The sequence below is a fragment of the Camelus dromedarius genome, chromosome 11 (genome assembly GCF_036321535.1).
Source record: "Camelus dromedarius isolate mCamDro1 chromosome 11, mCamDro1.pat, whole genome shotgun sequence".
Taxonomy (NCBI): Eukaryota; Metazoa; Chordata; class Mammalia; order Artiodactyla; family Camelidae; genus Camelus; species Camelus dromedarius.
This window is the reverse complement of record NC_087446.1, coordinates 50,964,675-50,992,318: the sequence shown is the minus strand read 5'-3', so window position 1 is coordinate 50,992,318 and position 27,644 is coordinate 50,964,675. Positions and strand designations below refer to the sequence as shown.

The following is a 27,644-nucleotide window of genomic DNA, read 5'->3' as shown; positions in this document are numbered from 1 at the left end:
ATTATCCAAATAAAATATGTTTGTAAAAGTACACTACTGACCCAACTGAAATTGCAGAAAAACGAACTCATTTGCAAACATGTTGCTATTTAAAAACAAAAATACTCATGAATCTATAAAATACCATAAAAAATTCACAGACTGTGTCTACTGTGCTATATACATACTTTCTTGTGTGATAAAATAATTACAATATGTATCAATACCTTAATCCTTCAATAGAATATACTTCTGGTAAAACAAGTTACAATGGTGTTGGGGTAGATGAAAAGAAAAAAATTTATACAAATAACATTCAACTGACATATATCTTAAAAAGAAAAACTATAAGCAGGAAAAAAGATTCAAAATCTGTTTTCTAAATCTCTATTAAACTATTGAGCTACAATTAGAGAAATGAGCAATTTGGTCTGAGGAGTAACCTAGATTTACTATGAGATCATTTCACAGAAAATAAAGAATTTGATTTATAAAACCTACAACTAGCAAACTCTACAAATGAAAAGAGTATGAAATACTTGATAATTCTTATTTTGATTATTTAGGCAGCAAATTTTCAAATGCATTGACCTAAACTGTTAGGTTAAAAATTATAAGCACAAACTAACAGTAATGGACTTCAGAAAAACAATCTCTTCCAGGTCCTAGTTTTCTCTATCAGAATTTTGTTGCAAACAGTCTTCTCAAATCAATAACCCATATTTACTCTAAGAAAAACAGAATTTTAATTTCAAAATCTCTAGTGAGGCTAAATTACTATTCAAATATTTAAGGTTAAAAAAATCCAAACATTCATTCTTTTAAATAATACATTTAATATAACAAAAGCAAATAAAGATTGCTTCTATACTGACTAATAAAAAGTATTCCTCTCCTTAAAAACCTTCAAATAAATCTGTAACACCTTTAACAGAATGATCACACAATATGATAAGCTTAAAACTTACTGTCATCAAACACCCCAGCATTAGCAAGTAATAAAGTGATGATTTTAGGGTCTTTTTCAAGTTGCATGACATGCTTGCTTTCGTTTGATAGGAGAGTGCATACGTTAATAGCAAAGTCCACTTCATTTGGGAGTCCAGATAATAGTGAAAGCACCAATTTGTTATAATCATTTGGCGAATTGAAGTCCATAGATAGCCCATAACTTTGACGCAGATAATCTAACAAAGATAAAAACAAAAACATCTTAAGTTTAGAATTAGAAACCATTATGGTTACTATCTTCTTAATACAGGACAGAAGCTTCTTTTCTTTAACAAAATATAAACCGGGTGTAAGTTTAGAGTTCAACTTTGTAAACTTAAGTTCAAATTACATTCCTCAAAAAGTATTAACATACAAAAAATGTATATATTATCTTGGATATCATTGCCAAATTATTATTGTTATTGTTATCTTAATTTGCCTAATCAACACCTTGTACTCTTGCATTTCAAGGGACTTATTCTGATTTTTATGTACTATAAGCCAGGAAAATTGGTTCCTTTGAAAATTTTAACAGGATCATGTTTTTAGACACACTGCCTACCTTCTTTACCCAATTTTGGGAGGACTAGTAGTTTTTTAGGTTAGATTCTTTGCCATATAATTAACATAGTAAAATTCATGCTTTTTAGTTCTAGTTCTGTAAGTTTTAATACACATAGTCTTTTAACCACAATCACAATCACAATCACAATGGAGATGTAGAGTATTTCTATCACCTTGAAGAAGTTTCTTCATGCTCCTTGGTAGGTAGTTGATCGCCTCCTCTACCCATAGACAATCACTGACCTACTTTGTGTTTTATTTCAAAATGCCAAATTAATGGAATTATTCAATATATATCCTTTTGTTTCTGATTTCTTTCATTTAGAAAAATGCTTGTGAGGTTAATATCTATTTTGACGTGTATGTCAGTGCTTGGTTCCTTTGTTCTATAGCATGGCTGTAACAATTTGTTTACCCATTTCCTCACAGAGGGCCATTTGGACAGTTCCTGGCACTTATGAATACAGCTGCTATAAATATTCACATATGGGACTTGGTGCAGACATACTTCTTCATTTTTCTTGGATTGCTGGGTTATGCATAAGTATATGTTTTACAATGTAAGAAACTGTGAAACTACTTTCCAAAGTGGCTGTAACATCTTATTTTTCTAACCAGCCATGAACAGAGTTCCTGTTGCTCTACATCCTTGTCAGCATTTAATATTGTTAGTTTAAAATATTCTGAATATGAGTCATTTATCTAATATTTGTTTTGTAAATATTTTCTCCCAGACAGTGAGTAGCTTGTCTTTTCATTTTCTTAACAGTATCTTCAAACAGCAGAAGTTTTCATTTTGATGTAGTCTGATTAAAAACATTTTTACCTTTACAGTTCACACTTCCGTGTCCTAAGAAATCTTATCCTAACCCAAGGTAATAAAGATTTTATGTAGGAGAATTAATTTAAAACACTTTAAAAACTTTGAAGGTAGGGAAGATGGGATTATAGGACAGTAATATATAATCATAATACATATAAGAAATTCATACATATAAGAAGATGTTGTATTTCTACGAGTACTGACTCTACTTGGTGCAGTTTAGGCCCTGGTAGCTATGTCCTGAAACATATATCCCTGGTACATTTTTCACATAAAGATTTAACTAGTTTAATGGGAAAAGGCAAGAAACAAAGAGTTAGAAAACTGCCAGATAAAACATTTCAGAGACATACAGATTAAAAAAAAATTAAATGTCACTAAATGGAATGTAAATAGGAACCTACTGTCACAACATGCTACAGAAAAAAATCTTCATTTCCCAATGTAATATTTGAGAAGACACCTCTTCAATGCTACAATATTCTAGGAGTTTCTTGAGTAAGTGCCATAATACAATTATAAATGAATATGACAGATTTTTTCCCAATATTTAGGTTTGAACAATAATACATTGTTCATTCATTATAATCCTGATTAAATGAAATTTCTCATAAATAACATCAAATAAGTATCTGGAAAAAAATGTAACTTCTGTGAACAGAGGAACAGATTTTTTTATATTTCTATACTGCACACTGGAATTAATCATGAGATGTCAAGTCTCATCAACAGTTAAGTTTTTAGATTCCACAAAATTTTCAGGCAAATTTCAACAGAAAAAAGTTGGAACCCACATTCAACAACTGTCAGTCTTGTTTATGGGCTTTCAGTATGATCTTTTTTTTTAAAGTACAGTCAGTTACAATGTGTGAATTTCTGGTGAACAGCACAATGTCCCAGTCATGCATATACATATATACATTCATTTTCATATTCTTTTTCATTAAGATTATTACAAGATATCAATATGATCTTAGAATTGTTCTGATTGCTAGTGAAGAATGACAGATGCCATAATATTTGAATTCATTACATCCTTACATGAATGACTTTGCCAAAGACATCTTGAATTAAAATAAAATGAATAAATATGATAATTATGAAAATCCTTTAATTATATGAGGCTTGGTAAAGATTCCTAAGGTAATGTAGGAGAAAATGCTTACCAGATTTTCAGAGCCTCCCTTCCCATCCCCAAGGAGACATGACTGAATAGGTACAATTTTATAATCAGAATGGGATCGGAAATCTATTTTTAACATTCCTGACTCAAAGTTTATATGGACGCATCACTGCTGACAAACTTAATTTAATCTGAGGCAATCACTTCTTTTTGTTTTCAGTGTAAGGGAAAGGGAGGATTGTTCCTGGAGTGCTATTTACATCGCAGGAATCATACAGTACATTCTTTTCATTGACATTGGCAGTGACTGTTGTAGTTCAAATGTCTGTTAGAATTTGAGACATGTAAAGGAAAATCTTTGCTCAATTACAACTGATTAAATGAAAAAAGTTAATCTTCCAGTATGAAACTTTTCTGAGTTTAAGTACCCAAAATACAAATGGATAGGATGCTCCGCCTCCTTTGGCCAAAATGATTGGACTGGATTAAATGATCACTAAAATCCTGGCCAGCTGTAAACTTTTACATTCTATTACTTTCAGTGAGTTATCATTTGTCGATTTTGTCTTTCACAATTTTTCTACTAAAGGTATTGCAAGTAAATTAAAAATTTTAAACTTTAATTAAAAATTAACTTATTTTAATTTTAAAATTTAAGAGAATATAAACAAAAAGTCCTTAATAATCTACCCTATAATCCTGCATAAATGATTATATCCAAATCAATGCCAAGGGGAAAAGAATAGAAAAAGAAGGTATTCATGGCAAGGAAAAGTGCAAAAAACTATGTAATAAATGATACCATATTTTGATGTCAATATTTAATAATCCTAAATTCAAAGCAAAATCTACCTAATATTTTTTGGGCCACTTAACGTCACTGGGCAAAAAGAGTCAAGATCCTTAAAGGAAAATTTGGTCCCATATTCTATCAATGCACAATATTCTATTATGATAATTAGGAGTAGAACTGCAATCCATGCTAAATGTCTTGAAGCTACTGCCACTTTAAATTTATTGTATTATCTTTCAAAATATTGTTTTAGAATAGCTTTTCCTAATATCAACAATATAAGCATCCCTAGATAAATTTATATATCCAAATATATTAATCCAAACCTACAAGAAGAGTAAGGCTGGCTTACTCTATGGATCAAAAACATAGACACAAATGTTTTAAAGGTTCTAACTGAAATTTCCTATAGGCTCATAATCTATCACCATGTAATTCTACTTTGGTGTTTATTTAAACACACACATACACACACACAAATTGACAGCTATGGAGCTTACTATAGTCTCCTTACTGATATTTGAAAAGTATCATCAGTGAAGGGTTTGTTCTGTATACTGATAATCATGTTAATTTTCAGAATACTGTGATGTTTCTACGGCTCCTTCTAGAAAAATGAGAAGTACCTTAAATTCATAAATGCTGCCCTGAAATACTACCTCTTTTTCCAGTTTGAATTAGATATACTGTAGTCTGTTGTTCCCCAGCAATTCCTAGTTTTTCCTTTCATGACTCCCCAATCCTGATTTTATCAAACATGCTACATACGTTACATAACTGTTCAGATTCTTCTTTAAAAAAAAAAAAAGACAGGCATATGACAGCATATCAGAAAGGAGTTATTATAACACCAGGTTAAGCAATTCTGTCATTCCCTCAAACTGTGTAGCTCTATCAGTGACTTCCACTATGCTTCTGAAATACCAAAAATATTTCACTTCTTTCTTGAAGTAAATCATTTTTAATTGGGGGGTGGGGTGGGGTGGAGAAAAATAGATCCCGGAAAAAAATTCATTTTAAACTAGATTTAATGTAGAAACGGGTCAGTTTGGGAAACTGTATAGAAACAAAACTCTGTTTAAGCTACGAGAATGGACAGTCCTGCTGTCACTGTAGTGGAAGCACACAGAGTTGTAAGATGGTCTTAAAGGCCATTAGTACAATGTCTCATTCAATATAGGAATGCCCTCTATAACATCCTTGAATCAGACAGTGCTCATTAGCCCTTTTAGGAACAGGAAGCATATCTTCTAACAAGTCACCCTATTTTATTTTACCAGCTTAAACTATTAGCAAGATCATCAGATGGTGTTCTCTTTTAACACTGGTTCTTGAGGCAGTAACTTCTAATTAAAAACAAAGCTAGATTTGGTTTGCACTTGCCACTGCCACCACCCCTCCGCAGCCCCATTATACAAAAGTATCAGATGAAGCCTCTTCTAATGGGGATCACTGTTTCCTCAGCTATTACTGACTAGAGAAGAAATAGAGTCAAATTCAACATGAAGGAAACTTTGAAAACAGGTAATGGAAAGTAAAACAAAAAAGTCAGTGATACTGGCATAAATGAGAGAGCTTAAATCTAAGGATTAACTAAGAGACTGGGATTAGGTACCAATGAAGAATAATACAGATCCAGATAATTGTATATTGCATAAAGAACATACCCTTCAAAAAGACATATCTCCTTCTTCTTAGGCCAAATGTTGGTGACCGAACAAAACAGATACTTATCTCTTCAGAGCTCTCTTCCTAGTCATCAACCCCTAGAGTCACTAAACACTGAACTCCCATCTACTCTGCCTCAAGAATCTTGTTATTACACTCTCAACCTGACTACTCTCAATATGAGTCCTTTTAAGCTGCAGATTCCTCTATAACCATTACAAAAATGACTTAAATGAAAAAAATCTCAGTACCTAGTACTATGACATGAAAATAGCTGAATAGTTAGAAACATGTCTGAGGACTTCTGATGCTGGGAATTCTGGTAATCAGACAATCTAGTGGATGCTAGTTGAGTATATTTTTTGGCTTTCTTAATCCTAACAGGACATTCCTCTTCTCATTTTAGTGACTATTCAGGATAAAGTCATCTTTAGCCAAAGAAATAAGAAAGAAACTTCACCTGAAAGCAGAGGTGTACTTGTAACTCTGAAAATTCCTTCAGCTAAAAGCCCTATTTGCAGTCTGTGACAGAAAGGGCCCTCATACCAAATTAGGTGCTAATCTTTGGAAGCCACCTTACCCCAAGGCTTTAAGGATTTTTATATGCAAAGTAAGGGACTAATTCATTGAATGATGTCTATTTTCCTAATTCAAAACTGTGGACCTATGCCTTGTTCCTTTCCAGTGATATTTACCTGACACACTGTGTTGCTGGTAATTGTAGGAAGATGGAATTGCACCAATAGGAAGCTGTGGTTTTGGATTGCCTGGTGGTACCTCATCATCATCCTCCCCAAAATGATGAACTTTCTCGTACTTTTCTAGGTAACTGAAATAGAAAAACAGCACAGTAGAGATTTAAAAACAGATTTACATCTTATTTTTTAACTTCTACCACATATATCTGTTTTCCTCTTCTAAAGGCCCTACATTTAAAAATAATAAGATACCACAAACCTCTTATATTAGTGGAACAGTCATTTCAGCAGTAATACTGCAGACAAACTCAATGCAATCGTTCTAAGTGCTTTTACATTTTCAGAAAAGACCCCACCACTAGTCAAATAAAAATATAAAAGTAAAGAATATCAAAGAACAACTACATGTGAATGAATGGTAGTACATTTTATTTACTGATTAAAAAATAGTATACATGGTCACTGTAAAAAAAACACGTGAAAATAAGATTTCCCTGGCCTCTCCAATCTCACTCATCAGAGATAACCACAGGTTCACGTGCATAGCATATTTTCTGTGCCTATTTTTATTTAACAATATATTTGTGAGATCTGAGCATGTCAATACATACAGTACTACCTCAGTCTTTTTTAACAGCTATACATTTGATCCTATTAATTTAACTAGATCTTTAGTAATACATTTAGCTATTTTTTTTTTTTGCTATTACAAATTATGCAGCAATAAGCTTAATCACTGTACTTATTTGAATATTTTTCTCTTGGCAGACATCAGAAATGACATGTTCATTGTAAACAGAAATATGGCCAAATTTCCATCAAAAAGTGATGTGCCCAATGTATTTTGATCACTTTATAAGATAGTTCCTATATTCCCCACTGTATCACCATTACTGTGTATGGTCTAACATTAAATAGAACTGAATTCCAAATTCATAGTATATCATCATCTACCAATTTACAACAAAATTCCAAGAAAGATTTTAAAATGGGGAAATAACTGGTCAAACCCCTGTCAAACAAAGCACTGTAACTACCAAGCTCATTACTATACTTCACAAGAAGTTAAGCTCACTAATACAATGACTTACATTTATCATAGAGAAGTTCTAAATGTGATTATTTATAGGTCAATTCTTCTACTATTCCTGACCAAGACAGGTACTAAGTCCATCAGTCACTATTTTAAAAGTCCTGCAGCTACTCAACCCTTCGCTGTTAACAGCTATAGACAGCTGAGATGACGGAGGGGTGTATCAGTGAATATATAGCATGACCTCAGAAGTATTATTTTGTTTTTAGTACCAAACCTTAACTTTCAAGGTGGGATGAAAATAAGTTATAAATTCACAAATATAAAAACTAATGACATGGAAAATCAGTACCATTCCTCATTTTCCCCTTCCAGCTTTACCAGGCACAATAATACACATCTAAGACCCTGGAAAGGCATTAAACTGTCTCTTTCCATTCCTTCCAAGTTCTTCATATAAGCTCAGTTTGAGCAAGGAACTCTTTCCTAGCTGGCAGCTTGATAGCTAATGAATCTAACACTTTCCTCTTCTGTTGGAGATATTAAAAGGAGAGACACATGCCCAGATATAACCCTTGAGCACTGAGGAGAGCATGCAGCAGCACACGTTTCACCATGATCCTGGGGCGGTGCCCCAGCAGATAGAATTTACAGTCTAAAAACATAAAACAAAAGAAAACAAAAAGATGATTAAAAAGAGGCAGTCTCTTTCCAGTATAGACTCAAAATGGACTTAAATAGGTAATAAATCAAGACTATTCTTTCTGAATTTCTAATGCTGATGTCATAAAGAGTATACATAAATTTGGACACAAGTAGCTGCTCAAAAATTATATGACATTTCCTACAAATGAGGGATTATCTACATCTCTTGAAATCCCAGAAGCAACAGTACTGAAAGAAGTATTTTAGAAAGCATGGTCTTTCAGAACTGAACTCACTGTGGAATGGTTAAAAACGAACTAAAAATAATTAATTTTATTAAATAATTTTTATTTAAATACATTCAAAATAACAATGACGATGTAGAATTTTTACATCTAAACCTTACGCTAATAATATGCTTAAGATGCTCTTTATAACTTTGTTACTCATAAGGTAGATTTAAAATTTGTTTTTTATCACAGCTGGGGGAGAAAATGTTACTAGTATAGAAACAACATGACTATTATCTTTTCCCTCCCAGAACACCCAAAATGGAGCATAAGCAAAATGAAGTGACTGACAACAACGTAAGTATTAGATATTCAAAATAAATAGTAAATATGTATTATATACATAAAACCCTTCATAATTTAAATTCTCATAAGATATTTAAAATATGACTCTTAGCCCCTTGGAACATTCTAACCCTATTCCTCCGAACACATTCTTCATATAATTCCAATCCCCAGAAATTTATGGTTTACGCAAATTGTTATGATTTAAAAATTTTTTATTTCCCTGGCTCGAGGATCAGTACTTGCTCTCATGCATGATTAAATATTTCCAACTGAGACTCAACCTTTCTTAGTTCAACTGAGGTTTTGGCATCCAGTTCTGATCTCTTGTCCTTCTCAATAAATAAGCACAAAGTCTTTTGGTTTTCAAAGAGCTATACTTCCAAAATCTAAAAAGTATTAATAGACAAGAGAAAGTAGCTAAAATAAAGTTACACTTCGAAGTCTAGGTCTTCAGATTAAATTTTCTATCATGACTCAGTTTACACACTAAGATACACTGTTTTAAACTACAGTTACACATTTAAACTACAAATGCTAGACTGCACATTTCCCTCTCTTCTCATAGTCAATAACATCACTTCAAGTAGCTATTAATCAAACAGGTTTCTACTAAACTCTTACAGTAATCTGCCTAGCACACTACATATTTAATTCAAGATTGGTAAAATATGGGAATACAGATGGCAGTCACTCTCTCATCAGGCAACACAGAAAACTAGGTTCCTTAGTTCAATATTAGGTACAGATTAAAGTGGGGCAAGTTGTAACTTCTTTGTCTTCAACTTGGCATTAACTTATTTTGTAGTGAATTCTATGCCATAGGGCACAGACTTAAGATGACTAGGTCAAAGACTTACAGGACAAGGGCAAATATGAACAGTTACCATATAATATAGAAATTATTTTATTTTTCTATTTTATTTTGCAGGACCTTAAATTACTCCCTTTTGCTTCTTTTCCTTCATTATCTAATCTCCAAAGGTGCATTCCCTCCTCTTTAAATTTCTTTTCCCTCAGAAAAAATACCTTCCAAAGACTACAGTCCTCAAAACACACACACTTTTAAGCCCAGGACCTATGGTCAGTGCTCTGATCGAGCAGGACTCTTTTGTACTTAAGATATGGCTTCTCTTTCCAATGGTAATTTTAGAGCAATACTAGTTTCCTCCACAGATTTTCAGAATTGCCCTTGTTCTCCACAAATGCTTGCTTCAGGAGAGAAAAATCTCTCTACTGGGATTTGATGTTTACTTTTCTACTTATAGGAAACTTGAAGTTTGTAGTATTTTGTCTTCTAGCTATATCGAGGGTGTGGATTTATATAGTTTTATTTGTTCTTCTTGTTGATCTTTACTGATTTTGGAGAATATAAAAACAGAGATTTGGATTTACCTTGTCTACCATTATCCTTACTTGTCCAGTAATTGATTTGAATCCATTTATAAAAATGTAAAAATTTGACAGTATCCCAAAATTTGCAAGAAAAATTGACCTCAGGGAAGAATGTTAAGTAACTCAACAGCAGAACAATGTATAATTAATAGACAGAATTTAAAAAAAAGAAAGATCATGATTTATTAATTGTACACAGTGATGACTGCATTCACGTTTTATTTTCATCCATGGGTCATACTTTCACTATGGAAAAGCAAGAATCAAAATAAACTGAACACAGAAATAGACTTTCGAACCAATGTATGACAAACTATTATACTAACATTTTTTTCAAAATTAAAGCTTACTGCTCTGATTAAAATAGTATTCAATCATTCATTCAACAAATAATTATTAAGCATTTTCTACGTGCCAGACACTGTTTTAGATGTTTAGAATACTGAACAAACAAAGCAGATCAATATCCCCATATATACGGTGCTAACACCCTCATGGGGGAAACAAATAAACAATGAAATCAATAAACATACTTTTAAATAAGACCACAAAAGCTTTCTGTATGGCTATATAAATAAAACTTAAAATATAATTTCACATTTATCATCAAACAAAAATTTCATTTTAGGTATTTCTATCTAACTATACTAAGTTATACATTGGTGAGTATGTCCCCAATTTTCCACTGTTAGGAATATAATTATAGTCTGAGAAACACAGATGTCTCGAGGACATCACCTGGAGATCCTGGACTTAGAGCTGGATGGCGTAACTTGTGAAACACTGGGCTGTCTCTCCCTGGAGAGCATATAGTAAGTACATTTACAGGTGTAAGAGGAATCATTTCAATTAACTATTGTTTTTATTTTTTTGTTCTCTTCAAATGTATGTGTCAGAAGGACTGTATATAGGTATGAAGCAGTCAGAAATGAGGACTGTACTAAATGTCAATAATTTCGCTTCTAGAAATTTATCCTTTATCACATGTTGGCAAAACACAGGATAAGAATGTGTAACATGACAGCAGTTTGTAAGTACAAAAGACTAGAAAAAAAGGTACATACTGAAACAACAGGAAAATATTGTTTTAGATTCTTAAATTCAACTACTATAAAATGGTTAAAAAAAAAAAGAGAGAGATCTATACATGCTGATGTGTAATTGTAAAGGTACAGAACAATGATGTATACGGTATATTTCTACCTATGTATTAAAAAGGAGATCAGCTATATACTTCCATGTGAACAAAGTATTTCATGAATGAAGTTTTAAAAAAATGTAATTGTGGTTAACTTTATAGTAGAAACTTTCTCACCCTTCATGTAATTTTCTTTTCTTTTCTGTTTTTAAACTGCTCTTGATTACTTTTTAAATAAAAAGGGCTAATTATAAATAACAAATCTATTTAAAGGTACAATATTTAAAACAGAATGAAGAGATGACCTAATGGGATAGAACAGAGAAGGCCACTGTCTAGTATAAAAAGGTAGCATTTTGTACAAGTGTGGGAAACAGAGAGCGTATTCGATCATTAATATTGGGATAAAAGATTCACTATTTGAAAACAAAAATAAATTTCTACATCATACTGTATAAACCAAATTAATTTTCAGATGAATTAGAGATTTACATGTAAATTTTAAAATACAAAATAAAAACCCAGAAGATAAAAATTAATATATTTATAGAGTACAGAAAAGGCCCTCCTCAGCATGAGAGAAAGCAACCACAAAGAAAGAGTAATATATGCAGCTCATGAAAATTTTAAAACTTCTATAAGGCAAAAAATAACACAATGCTAAGTAATAAACAACAACCTGGAAAAATATTTCATGCAGAAACACACACATACACACACACACATTTAGAGCATAAACTATTTCAAATCATTATGAAAAGAACCAATACTGCAATTTTAAAAAAATGAACAAATGATATGATTTTTAAACAACAAAGAATTATTTTATAAGAAAAATATAAATTTAAAATGTGAGATGATTTTTTTGAAATACAATACCCAGTTTTGGGAAAGATTTAGGTAAGCAGCAACTCATACACAAAGCAGAAATATACACTGGTACAACCATTCTGGAGGGATATTTTGTAATATGCATTAAGAGCATTAAAAATATGAATACCATTTACGTCAGAAATCTTTCCTCTAGCAAATTACCCTAAGGAAATAAACATTTTACTCAAAGATATATTTAAAGATATATTCAAAGAGTTTCCAAAAAAAAAAAAAGCCATCCACCATCATTTCTGAAGATGAAAAACAATCTAATTATTCAACAGGAAACTGGTTCACTAAGTTTTATGCAAGAGAATTCTATGCAGCCCATAAAAATGGCATTGTAAAAGAATACTTATCACATACAAGAATATTTGAGATACAATAATAAAAAATTAGAAAATGCAACAAACTGATTCTATTTAAAATATACGTTTTATAATTAAATACCTGCAAAAAAAGTCCTAAAGCTTATACCACCAACTGTTAACAGTAATTTCGTGCTAGAATTATGTGACTTAAGTTTTTAAAATTTATTTATAGTTACTAAATTTCCTATAGTAGATATGTTTTATTTTTATTTTATCAAGGAAAAACTAGAGTACAGGTAAAGAAGTTATTCTTCCTGAGACTGGAGTGAGAAGAAGGTGAGTTAAGATACAGATCATTTTGAAGTGGTAGGAAAAGACAGCTTAAAAAGAAATCATACATGCCAGTTTCTATTTTCTTAGTATATTAGAAGACTATCTAAAAAGAGCACAGATGGCAGGAGTAGAAATTGGGGGATTTAAGCAAGGTGATAAATCTTTAAAGCAATAGAAAAAGAGAATGTGGTCATTTCTTGAGATGGCACCTAGGTAGTAACAGTGTTATTTGATAAAAGAGAGATTTTAGTTTAAATAAAAGGAAGAAGACTGGGGGAGACAGGAAGTGGACAGGAGGGACAGAAAAGGAATAGGAAAGATGTGAAGGGAAGAATAAAAGGAAGAAGGAAGAGGAGATCAAAGAGGACAAGAAGAAGAGAAAAAGAGAGAGAGGAAATGAATAGGGAAGTATGAAAAAAGAGACAGTCCAAAGGAGTAGGAAGGAGAAAGAGGAAGACTGAAGAAAGAAGAAAGCAGGGCAGAGCTCTTTAAGATTGAGGATATAAGAGAATTTTTTACAAATGAAATAGATCATCTAGAGACCATCACGGAGTGTTGTGGTTAGCTGCAAAGCAGTAACTATATGGAAGAGTAGACTTGAGGTGGTTATACAATGGGTAGAAATTACCCTTTGTAGAGTGAAGGTTCTGGATGGAACTAGCACATACTGGCACACAGAGGATACACAAGATGTAATATATCTCTACAGTAAAACACACCCTTCATAAATGTCTAGATTTATTTCTGAATGATTACAAAATATAACATTTACTTACATTCTTAAATAATCTAAGAACTCTTCCAGATTTTATAAACCAGTTGAATATTAAAATTCCAAGAAAAAAGGACAGAGGTGGGAAATTACAAGAAAGTAAGTTTCAGACTGGAATGGGGGAAGAAAGCACGAGTGGTGAAAGCCCTCTGGAAAGCTGAGAGAAGAGGAGATAAGGATTATCATGCTAAATTATTCAAGACAAAAATAATAGCTAAGTAGACAGAACATCATGGAATTCCTTTTCAGAATCAGTTCTACCACATATATAAATCGGTTTCATTACTGAATAGCTGTACTTTGTTTTCTGACCTCAGACAGTGAAACTGAAGGCTCTGGCCAAATGAGGAAGAAAAATCTATTACCCTCAGGGGAGCGGCGCTTGTTTAACCAATTAAAGTACACAGGACAAATGCCCTCCACCGTTAGCATAACATCATCAGAATAAAGAACGCGCTTGGAGCTCTCCCTGGTGCTGCTATCTGAGGCCTGACTTAAGGACTAGTCTTTCTAATCACTGAACCCAAGTTTACTATTCCCGTGCTGACCTATCTGCCTGAATTCTCATTCGTCTTCTTCCTGCAAACGACACACTCACTTGTGCCTCTGTAAGTATCTACTTCCAACTTTAGTAAAAAATGCATAATATATAGAGGTAGATCAAAGGGTTCTATTCCATGACATTTACATAATTTCCATATTTTTGAACAAGTTTAAAAAGTAATTAATAACCAAAAAATAAAAACACACTAGTACTAGTGTATCTAAATAAAAGTGTATATATATGACACTAATCATAGGCTATATGGTCAGTTAAGTATCTCTAGTAATAAATCTTCCTAGAAAAATAAAACATTTAATTTGATTTTTGATATAGCTTATTATATAATGAATGAGAACAAATTAGAATCAAACTTGAATAGGCATGTAGTACCGAAAAGCAATAAACATGACCATCTTCCTGGGGGAGAGGGTATAGTTTAGTGATAAAGTGTGTGCTTAGCATGTACATGGTCCTGGGTTTAACCCCCAGTACTCCTGTTAAACAAACAAACAAGCAAACCTAATTACTTCCCCACCAAAAAAAAACACATAAAAATTTTTTTTAAAAACATGACTATTTTCTTAATCTTTCTGAATCTAAGAATTAAGCAGTAAAAAGCTATTGTAATGAAGTTGCTGATCTACTTCAATGATTCTTAATTAAGGGCAGTACCATGCCAGGGATAATCTGGAAAAGTGTGGGGCCATTTCTGTTTGTCAGTGACCAGGAAAGCACTACCAGTAACTAGGAGGCAGGAGCCAGGGACACTGAACATGCTACAGCGCACAAAGATCTGGGCCATCCCAAAAGCCAGTAATGCGTCCATTGAAAAACACTGATCTAATACAATTAAAAGTAAAAATTAAGAATTTCCAATAAATTAGGAAATTCCCAATGAATATCTGACTCATGAATATCCTTTCTAAACAGAGGAAATGGGAACCAAGAGTCCAGAGGCCCTGCCTCCAATGGAAATACAAATCCTAGCATAATCAAATCATACCATCAAGAAAATGATTATACATTCTTTTCTGAAGAGTTTAACAAGATGCTGCTTTCCCAAAGTATCTTTTGCCCAATCCGTCCAAACCATCCAATAAACAAAACAAGTAAGATCAAAACAAAAACAACCCCCCTCAAACAAACAAAACACCCTATAAAGAATGAAGGGAGAAAGAGATATGTGTGCTGGCAACTGTAGAAACTTAGAATACTTTTTGCCTTGGGAATATTGTGTAAAGCTTAAATTTTACCACAAAGAGTTAAAAAGTAAGCAATGTTGGCCAGTCTAGGGACTATTATGACATTTTTATCAGAAACTTCACACCATTTCTAAAAAAAGATTACATTTGAATACATAGAAAATAGTATCAACCACAGATTACTCTGCTTCAAAGTAGTAAAAAAAAAACTAGTGGTGTGGGTACAGCTAAGTGGTAGAGCACATGCTTAGGATACACAAGGTCCTGGGTTCAATCCCCAAGTAGCTCCATTAAAATAAACAAACAAACAAACAAACCCAATTATCCCCTCTCCCCAAATTAAATCCAAATGTTTCCTTACAAGAAGTTGTAAACTGTGAAAACAAAATGTATTGAGGAACTGTTTGAAAAGACTGCATTGTGCTGAAAAATTGAGTATACATTGCTATATAGTAATATTAGCAAATCAATTCACAATTTCTCAAAATCAGAGTAGGGTCTGATAAAAGAAACAGCTAAAATGCACATATGCAACTTTTTATTATTACTGTTTTCTACACATTAAGACTTCTTTCAAGTAAGATAATGAAAGAGTATATTAAACTGGAAATTGCTGGAATATATATTAAACTGGAAATTACAAACTGGATTGTTATTTAATCAGAAATGTTTGACATGTCAATGAAAACCCCACTTGAAGGTTTTTTTTTAAAGAAACACCAAAATCTGATGGGCACTTTCACTTCCAAAAATGGCAGAACATGTCATGTTCCTACTGAGAACCAGGAAAACTAGAAAATATAAATATTCACTTTTTATATTTCCCAAAGGCATTAGAGATTGAGAAAGTAGTGAAGACTTATTGCACCAAGAGAGAAGACAGAAATCCAGAAAGTCAAACTTAGCATTTGGGGTTTGCTCTGAGAGAATTATAAAAAAAGATGGTTGAGACTGGTAAGTATGTTTGACAGCCGTGAGAGTCGAGGGAGAAACAAACAAAAACATCTGTTTTCAATTGTGACTCTGAAAATTTCACTCTAGTAGTTAGGTGAACAAAAACTAAAAGAGGCTTGCAGAGACTACAGACTAATTTGGAGTCGCTTACAGGGCTCAGAAAATTGAATTAAAGTGATCCTAGACTGCTAATGCCCCCAACTCCTGTCACAAGCAAACTATCCTAAATAAACTCTGGAGAAAGACAATATAATTTCAGGTCTCAAATTATGTCTATAAATGTTTTTCAAGTACAATCCAGTATACCATCAAGATACAACCAGGAACTCAGGAGGAAACAGATGGAAGAACCAATAAAAACAAAAGACAGCAGAAGTAAAAATACACTAAAAGGAGCTCCAGATAGATAAATTATCAAAAGGAGACAGAATTTTTTTTAGTTCATATGTACCTGCTCATCACACGTAAGAACACTGAAAACCAAAGACAAAAAGAATTATTAAAGGCAGTCAGAAGAAAAATTAGAATTTCTTCAAAGGTGCAAGGAAGACATTTAAGTATTCACCAGAAACAATGGAAAGCAGAGGTAACAAATTTTCACTGTGCTCTTTGCAAATAACAGCAAATTTAAAATTTGACATCCAGAGAATATATCATTCAAAACTAAAAACATAATCTGATAACCACAAATTAAATTGTTAGGTATAATACTTATTTTATTTATAAATTTCCACCAACTCTTGCCAATTATATTATTCTGGATATCAGAGATGGGTTAAATAACAGTTTTTCCTTATGTTCATCTGTATGAAAATTAGAAGAGAAAAATTGGGAGATTAAATCCCAAACTTAATCCAAATCAAATTAAACATTTATTTAACTGGAAGGAAGTGACAAGTTGAATCAATATCATACAAAAAATAACAATACAATAATCAAAAAAGTTATGGAACCCTAAGACAGGAGAAAGGCACAGCAATTACCTTGATTTTATCTCTTTTGTAATGTCTGTCTTATTCATTGCTCCAAAACAAGTATTGTGTTGGCATACAGTAGGGGATAATGTTAACTCAGCTAAATTGAATTCTTCCAGTCAGTAATTTCCCCAGTCTATATTATTTCTACCAAAATTTATATCCTATTGATAATCTGTAGTAATAATGGGAGAGAACAGTAACATTCTGAACATATAGTAGGTATTCAATAAGTGTTTGCTAAGTACACAAATCGGGCTTAAGTTTATTTTCTAGATTTAAAAATCTCCGTTTCTCTTGCTTTTCCTCATACGGTCTGGTCTATTATCCAAACTTTGATCCCCTTTGGATCCATTCCAAACTTCCCTTATGCCATTTTAGTTTCTTCCCAAATTAGATAATGCACCAACCCTTGGGGATCTAAACTTAACCTACCTACAAACAAAAGAAATTCTGGTATTTTTATTCTCCATTGAATATAAATACTATATAGAAATCCATAAATACTTCTATAAACAGAATATTGTCACAGTGTAATCCATTTCCTAAGAATAAAACACAATTAGAAACAAAGTATTGAATTTCTTTGTTTTTATACTTTCTTTGATGCTGATCAGGTAATGATGGTCTAGTTCTAATTTAATTAAACATTTATGTAATCTAGTGATTATACAATATAATTATGATAGTTCACATTCTCTAGTATCTTTTGAGTTTTGTTTGACTCATACTATTGATATCCTGTCTTTATGCTTTTAAAATCAAGATACAAAATGGTAAAATTAAAGTATTAGTTATAGAAACATAATGATAATGTTCTTTTACAACTCAGTTATAGGCATAATTCTGTTTTCTTTTTAAAAGTCACCCAGCAGTGTAGCTATTAAAAGGACCAGCAATAAAATATACAAATGCAGCATACAAAAATATGAACATTTTCATTTTCAAATGAAAAATTCACAAAGCTTCTTGAGAAAATTGAGTTATTAAGCAAAACATAACCTGTCTTCTGATATTAAAAGTCTAAAATTTTTTTCATAAACTATCAAAAGGCTAAACTATAAAACAACTTTATAACTATATTTAAGTTGCTTCATTCTAGAACTGTATATTAAACAGTGAAAGTGTACATCTGCGTATATTACTGTATAGACAGACACATGCACACTGCACGTGCACACATGTTCTCGGGGAGCATACACAAAATGGTAAGGATGCAGAAAATTAACACTGACTCACATGGTGATAAAATTGGTTCTCCTTACTTTCAATCCTTATCATATCAAAACAGTTTGATGCTAGTTTTTTTTTGTTTTTTTTTTTTTTTTGGTATCTAATTCTAATCTCCCATTTTAACAGAGTAAATATCTAGGGAATGGGCTCATTATTGCCTTTTCACTCTACCAGATTTTTAAAGTTTTCTTATTTTTCTGGTGGGTGTTACTATTTAACATGATGATGTATTATTTATGTTTTAAATACAGTTATTTAAGTAATAAGGGATCTAACTTAAAGAAAAATATTAAGGAATAAGAGTAGAGGTGACATAGTACAGCAGAGCCTAAATTTTCCACAGTAACAAAACCCTCAAAATTTCACTGGGCACTTGCCAGCAGAATAAAGAATACATTTCACAGGCTCCTCATATGGAGGTGGGGACATGTGCCTAAGTTCTGGACAACTTAAGATCTAAACAAAGTTACCTATCGTAGCTTCCAGGAACCTTCCTTAAAAGACAGCTGGCACTCACTCTCTCAGCTCTCTTCATTCCTTCCTGCTTCCAGCTGGCTAAAATACAGATGATGGCTGAAATTAAAGAAGCCATCCAGGTTTGTAAGGTGACCCTGGCAATGGAGGCTGTGCACGGCAGAGTAATGAGATAAAAAGAGCCTGGATCCCTGAGTACTTTGTTCAAAAGAGCCTCTACACTAGTCCTTTTTCACCTACTTCCATACTTCTAGGTGATGGCAAAATAAGACACTTCTATATTGTTTAAGTCACTGCTGTTATGGGGTCTCTGCTTTCTGAATCCAAATCTAATCATAACTGTAAAATATGGAATACAAAAAAAATGTCAAAGTGGTTATGTGAATGATTAATATTGGAAAACAATAAACTAAGGCACTGGAGTGCCCAGGATGGATAGCTGTCAGTCCGGGGAAATTATGAAGTGATCCACTAGCCATTTGGAGTTTTTGGTGGGACAAGCAATTTTGAACATATGTGTCACAAAATTGAAATGTAAAACGCTTATTTCCACAGAAATCCTGTTACATTCTATGTTCAAACACATGTTACACATGTTACAAGGACTAGCATTCAGTTCATCTTGTCTATAGTCAGAGTTTTAAAATTACTGTTTACTTGGTAAACTTGTACTTTTTCATTATTCCTATTGTGTTTCATCATATCTTCAATTCACAAAATTAAATGGCCATCTGACAAGGTATTCACTGAGGTACAGAAATGTTGATAAAAACAGTTTCAAACCCTACCATGGAGATTAAGAAAATTAATGTCATAGGGAATGACTCCAGTGATACAGAACATGAATACTGTTGAGACAAACAAATCTGTTAAGTGTGGTGATTTCATACACATCAAAAAAGAAAAGTGTCAAACAGAAGGTACAATCATTTTTATACATTAGATCTTATTTAACTAACCATCCATATGCCCTTAGAGCTAACTATAAGATCAACAGTAAGACTTTAACAAATGGTGATTGATAATAAAGCTGCTGAAGCCTTGTCGCTTTCAAGCAAAATAGTGACCTCTTTGGTAAGCCAACTGAATTTCAACAGAACTTCCCACCTCCAAATCCTTTCCAGATAGAAACTGGCAAATTTTGTCCAAAAACTGAGGAGAAAGCAAGATTAAAGAAACATTCATTTAAGTTACACTCCTCACCAGAGAAACAAGCACAATTTACTCAATTGTTTAAGAACCTTATAAACTAAACACAAACCTCTTGACAAATATTACGATTGGAGAGAAAAACAGAAGAGACTATTGGCAAAAATCTATCACAAATGATACTGGGTAGTGTCACATAATATCAGTGACGTATGATTTGGAAGAGCAACTACTATCCCACGTGTGTATCTGCAGACACTACACTACAAACCACTGATGCACAAGGTACGAATCAATTCAGCATACACAGGGAACTGTATATGAAAGAGAAAGACTCAACAAATTTCAACTGTATTTATCACTGAAAATCCAAGCTACAGGATAAGATTTATTTAGTTAGTTAATTTGTCTAGTCAGCTGAAAGCAGTTTAATGGAACATTATCCTCAAGTGCATCAAGGAGGCGACACATGAATCCATTTTCACAATCTGCTTTCTTTTATAGGATCAATTAGAAACTAACAATATGCTTATTGTGAAGGTAAAATTCATATAACATAAAATTAACCATTTTTAGGTGTACAATTCAATTGTATTTTGAACATTCACAATGCTGTGCACTATTGTCTCGATCTAGCTCCAAAATATTTTCATCACCCCAAAAGGAAATCATGTACTCATTAAACAGTCACTCTCATTTCCCCTTTACGTCCACCCCCGACACCATGAATCTGCTTTCTGTTCCTGTGACTTTGCCTATTATGGATAGTTAATGAAAACCAAATTACATAATGTGTGATCTTTCGTGTCTGGCTTCTTTTACACAGCATGTTTTTAAAGTTCATCCATTTTTATATATGTTACCAGTACATTCCTTTTTTATGGCCAAATACTATTACATTGTATTATTATTTCATATTTTGTTTATCCATTCATCAGTTGATGGACATTTGGGTTATTTCCCCTTTGGGGCTCCTGTGAACAGTGCCGCTGTGAACATTCATGAACAAATTGTTTGAATACTTGTTTTCAATTATTCTGGGTACTACCTCAGAGCAGGACTGCTGGAGTCTAGGGTAATTCTATGTTTAATTTTCTGAGGAGCTGCCAAACTTTCTCCACAGTGACTGAACAGTAAGCTTCTTGATCTCAAATCAATGTTGAAGAAAGCAGTGAAAATAGCAAATCTGATCAACTGTGACTATTTGGTACATAGCATGTCAGTGCTTTTTTAATAAAATGGCAATAAATGAAAGATTTTGCTTTTCTATGTATAAAGGTAATCTGACTATTTGTTCAAGTATCATACCTTGGGTGATATATTTAATATTTTGAAATATCTAAGAATTACTTCAAGGCTGAAATGCCACGATTTTTAATGCTGAGTAAATTAAGATTTCTTAAGAAGTTCCAATATTAAGTTAGGGACTCTAAAAGATAGCTGTAGTCCCAGGTCAGTAGTAACACAATACAAATCCTTTTCTAAGAAAATGCCTCAGATTAGGCATCCAGGTTTTCTGAGTAGTAATATAAAATAATAATGACGATAAAGATGTCATAAAGGTCACTAAACACACATGGAAACAAATCACCATGAGTGAGACAGCATAAACTACAATAAATTGGTCATATATAAAATATAAACATGGAGAAAATATTTAAAGAAATCAAAATGTGGGGTTAGAAAATCAAGCAAGCAACAAGAAAAACGTAACAACGTCCAATACATGCCTGATATATGCCATTAGAGTCATCAGAGGATGAAATAAATAATACAGCAAAAGAGATTTAAAAAGATAATGGCTATACATTTTTCAGAGCTGATGGAAGACCCAAATGATACAAGCAGAAAATACATATCCAGCGCAATAAATAAAAAGAAACACACACCAAGAACACTGTAACTAAACTTCACGAAGCCAAAGAAAGAGAAAAATCTTAAAAGGTAGTTGAAGAAAACATGTGGATCATCAACAAAGAACTGCCAGCTGGACTGATGCTGACTCATCACCCGTAACTTCAGGCAGAAGATAGTATAATAACATCATCAAAGTTCTATTAGGAAAAAAACCTGTCATAGAAAATCATGTCCTCAGCAAAACTACCTTTCAAAAACATGGATGAAAAAAAGAATATTCAGACAAACAAAAAACAGTTTATCGCCAAAATACATACACTAAAGGAAATGCTAAATGATGTACTTAAAGAAGGAAAACAATACCAGAAGGAAAGTCTTAGAGCGTCAAATAAATGGTGAACAAGTAAACTGATAAACTACAAGTAAATATAAAAAATTTCAAATATTCAAATAAAAAATAAATGGTGACCCCTAGGTGATCATTATACTTGATAATGATTCACTGAGTTTATACTTGTGTCTTCGGTACTTTTTTGTTTATAAAACGTTTATTAACCAATGTTTGCTCAAACAAATATTTCTGACAAAACTCAACATTGTTCATATAAAACAATGAAGAAAACGTCTTAAAAAAAAGAGTTGAACTGTCCAAGAATAACAGTATTAAGAGCCACAAAAAAGGAAGCCATAATCAATGATCTGAACGAAGATAATCAGAGTAGAAGTGTGTTAACGTCCTTTTATTGTTCAAGAGCAGATGATGTTATAATGTTATTTAAATAATATCTTAAGACTCTGTTAATACATATAGCAATATTTCCACATTCCCAGGGAAGACTCTAAAAATGACAGAAATAGAATATAACAATTTCTAAGCCAGGTGTGTTTATAAATGGAATAAAAAACAAATAAATCAAAACGTACAATAAAGTACTTTTTAAAGTAAAAATAAACAATTTAAAGTAAGGCAGTAAAAGTAAGTCTAAATATAGCACTGTCCAAAAATAATAAAATGCATATTAATGAATTCAAGAGTTTATAGCCAGATAAAACTGAATAAAGAAACAAAATAAAGAGATACGTTATTTATAAGATTACTAATTCTTAAGTACAGAGAAAGGTTCAAAGGTTATACCAGGTATATTCTAATCATATAAACCAGGAGCTGCTATTATCAGTAGGAGACAAAACAGGTTTAAAACACACAATATTATCTGGTTTAAGGAGTGACACTATTTAATAATAAAAAGTCCAATTTCCTGGAAAGATATAATAATTCTAAACTTTTATGCACTAATAAAATAACCTCAAAATATTTAAAGCAAAATTTGTTAGAACTTACAAATTTACAAACACAGAAAATTTACAAATCCACCACGATGGACGAAGATTTCAAAGCATCTCTTTTATTTGTTGATAGTCCAGGCAGACAAAAATATATTAGTAAAGGTATAAAAGGGTAAAATGATTATCAAGTTCAATCTAACAGACATATCTAAATTACAGAATACCCATTCTTCTCAAGCACATGGAGAATATGTACAAAGTGATCATATACTAGGCCACAAAAAAAAGTCTCAACAAATATCAAAAACTAGGATCACACAGACCACATCCTTTGACAACAATACAATTACATGCAAAAACTCAATAATAAAAAGATAAATAGGGTGGGAAGGGATAAATCGGGAGTTCGAGATCTGCAGATACTGACTGGTATATATAAAATAGATAAACAAATTTATACTGTATAGCACAAGGAACTATGTTCAATACCTTGTAGTAGCCTATGGTGAAAAAGAATATAAATACAAATATATGCATGTTCATGTATGACTGAAGCATTGTACTGTACACCAGAAAGTGACATAACATTGTAAACTGACTATACCTCAATTAAAAAAATTAAAGGTAGAGATATATATTATATCGAACTCAATAAATATTGAACACCTGGGGAAAAGAAAAACAAAAGATAAATAAAGAATCACTGGCCCAGTGGAAGGGCTGTAAACAAGAGATTCCACATCCTAACTTAAATATAACCTAAACTGCCCCAGTCCTCCAATAGGCAAACAAAAAAATAATCTTGCACCACTACACCCAGGGCAGGCAACTGAGGAGGATGATGTTCTGAATGGCTTATAAAAGAGCCACATGTTGTCAAGTTATATTTTACAGATGAGCAAACTGAAACTTAGGGTAGTGAATTTTAGAGTCAGGATTTGAAGCCAGTTTCTCTATTCACTGAATCCATAAACTTATCCACTACTTTGAACTTCGTAGTATGAGTGAATAACAGTTACTGGGTGTGCTTGAATATCAGATCAGCAGAATTGATTGAGAGCAAATGAACAGAATAGTCACATTTTATACGTGTTACTCGAAATTTGTGGTCCTTTGATAATACACACAAAGTCCTTTCTGAAAAGAGAACTGCTTTAAGTGACTATCATCTAGACTCTCATAAAAGATTACCTGTAAGTTTACAATTAATTTCCAAAAAGAAAGTTCTCGAACAACACAGATCATGATATACTTTAAAGTAATACTCATTTTTTCCCAAAATTCCTTCTCTCACTGCTAAAAAATTTTTGTAAATAATTTTTTTACAAAGATGCTGGGAATCATTCAGTTTAGAGAACATAAAGGAAAAAGGAATTTCTTTGAAACTTTTCACTGCATATTACAAACACCCATACTCTAAGGGAGAAAAAGAATAAACAAAGAGAAGTTCCCAATAAATATTTTTAAAAATTTCTTCTTCTACACGTTTTTTTCTTCAAAGTTTTTAGAAAGACACTAAAGTTAGTTGAATGTTTCTGATAACATAGGAGATCTCCTTTAAAAGAGAGGGGAAAAGATCTACATAATCATGAACTTCGGTTTTCGTCCAATAGCAGCACTGTGATATAAGGAAATTCCTATAAATCTTCTTTCCAGGTATTAATGGAAAGAGAATGCTATGCATTAAGACATCCATTTGAGATTTATCTGTAGTCAGTGCTTGAACTTTGTAAGTACTATTAAAGATACAATTCTGAAGAGTAAAAAATAGGTTTCATATAATAAACCAAAAGTTATCCTTTCCTCTTTTATTACATAAACAAATATCAAGGAACTCTTAAGGAAATTATTGTTAGTTTTCTAAGGAATATAAAATATCTCTTAAGCTGATGAGACTTTTCTTCCAAAAGGAATCACGATGGTGCACTGTTTGCATTCCTACGTATTAATACTCAAGCAAGCAAATGTTAGCTTTTAGAAAAGTTGTCTTTTTCCCTAAGCCAAAAAAATTTAACTTCAAGTGACTGATCATAAAGTAGCTTTATTAACACATAGAACTGAATAAACTCAAGTGTTAAAATATATTATAAATGGACTTTTTTGCTCTATTTTACATCTCTTAAGAAAAATCTTCACAAGAAAAGATTTATGAGAAGGTTCTATATATTGCTCTAACTCCTAAAGATTACAATCCTTTTTCTTAATCAAACTATAGTTCATTTCATAATCAAACTCTAGTTCATTTACCTGGCAAATACTTACAAATATATATCTCACCACTATCTTACACTACACACAAAAATCAACTCAAAATGAATTAAAGACTTGGATGTAAGAGCTGAAACCATAAATCTCCTAGAAGAAAACAGGCAGTAGTTTGACACCAGTCTTGGCAATGATTTTTTGGATTTGACACCAAAAGCAAAGGCAACAAAAGCTAAAATAAACAAGCAGGACTACATCAAACTAAAAGGCTTCTGCACAGCAAAGGAAACATCAACAAAATGAAAAGGCAGCCTACTGAATGGGAGAAAAGATTTGCAAATCATATATCTAGTAAGAGGTTACTATCTAAAATATATAAAGAACTTACATGACTCATAGCAAAAAAACAAAAAACAAAACAAAACAAAAAAACACAATTCAACTAAAAAATGGGCAGAGGCTCTGAATCATAGGCATTTTCCAAAGAAGACATACAGATGGCCAACAGGTACATGAAAAGATGCTCAATATCTCTAATCATTAGGGAAATGCAAATCAAAACCACGATAAGATTATTACCTTATATCTGTTAGAATGGCTACTATCAATAAGACAAGAAATAACAAGTGTTGGTGAGGACATGGGGGAAAAGGGAACATTTGCCCTTGTGCACTGCTGGTGGGAATGCAAACTGTGCAGCCACTATGAAAAGCAGTTTGGAGGTTTCTCAAAATATTAAAACTGTATCTACCAAATGATCCAGCAATTATACATCTAGGTATTTATCCAAAGGAAAAACACAACTTGAAAAGATATATGGACCCCCATGTTTACTGCAATATTACTTATAATAGCCAAGAAATGGAAACAATCTAAGTATCCATCAATGAATAAATGGATAAAGATGTGGTGTATATATATGTATGTATGTATGTATGTATGTATGTATGTATGTGCGTGTACACACACACACACACACACACACACACACGTATAATGGAATATTATTTAGCCATAAAAAAGAACAAAATCTTGCTATCTGCAAGAACATGGATGAGCCTAGAAGATATTATGTTAAGTGAAGTAAGTTCAGACAGAGAAAGGCAAATACCATATGATCTCACTTATATGTGGAACCAAACCAAAACAAAACCATACCAAGCTCACAGATACAGTGAACAGATTGGTGGTTGCCAGAGGTGGGGGTAAGGGGTGAGCCAAATGGGTGAAGGGAGTCAAAAGGTACAAACTTCCAGTTATAAAGTAAGTATGTCATAGGGATGTAATGTATAGCATGGTGACTATAGTTAATAATACTGTATTGCACATTTGAAAGTTGCTGAAAGTGTAGATCTGAAAAGTTCTCATCAAGAAAAGAAAGTGCTATAACTATGTATGGTGATAGATGTTAACTAGACTTATTGTGGTGACCACTTTGAAATATATACAATATCAAATCATTATGTTGTATACGTGAATAATGTTATTTGAAAGTTTAATTTTGAAAAGTAATCATTCACAATTATTTGGAGGACTACTTTTAAAATATTACTCTGGAAGACAATGCCGAGAGAAAAAAGTTATAAACTTTCACATATCTTCTGAAAGATTTCATAAATTTCTCTATTAAAATATTGAGGCCATAAAAATATGTTTAAATACAATATAAGTATGGCCTATAGAATCAAACCCACATTTGAATCCCAATGTTGACAATTATTAGATATATGAACTTGAGGTACATGGTTTAACTTATCTCATCTTCAGCTTCCCCACATGTAAAACAGTTATAATACCTACCTAACAGTATTGTTTGTCGTAAAGGAGACAATGAATACAGCGAAGCATATTATATGTTATGCAACTAAGTATAGCTGCTAATACTACATTAAAGTTATCAATGATATCTAATAAAGTAATGTGAAAGAACCAAACTATATGCGGTCTCTAAAGTTTCAAATTTAAATATTGAGTGTACACCATAAATGCTAGATCTGATAAGAAAAGCAAGGTGTACAAAAATAAAATTTGATAGGCAGGGTAGAAAAA

At 32.3% G+C, this 27,644-nt stretch overlaps 1 protein-coding gene across 1 annotated transcript in view; it reads right to left on the bottom strand.

The window, feature by feature from the left end:
- ARID2 (AT-rich interaction domain 2) overlaps nucleotides 1–27,644 on the bottom strand; it is a 137,094-nt gene that overhangs the window by 60,047 nt on the left and 49,403 nt on the right. The window contains exons 4-5 of the mRNA XM_031462714.2: nucleotides 6,639–6,772; nucleotides 948–1,166 (exon numbers count right to left, since the gene is read on the bottom strand). Coding sequence (XP_031318574.2) covers nucleotides 948–1,166; nucleotides 6,639–6,772 — 353 coding nt within the window. The remainder of the gene's footprint in view (nucleotides 1–947; nucleotides 1,167–6,638; nucleotides 6,773–27,644) is intronic.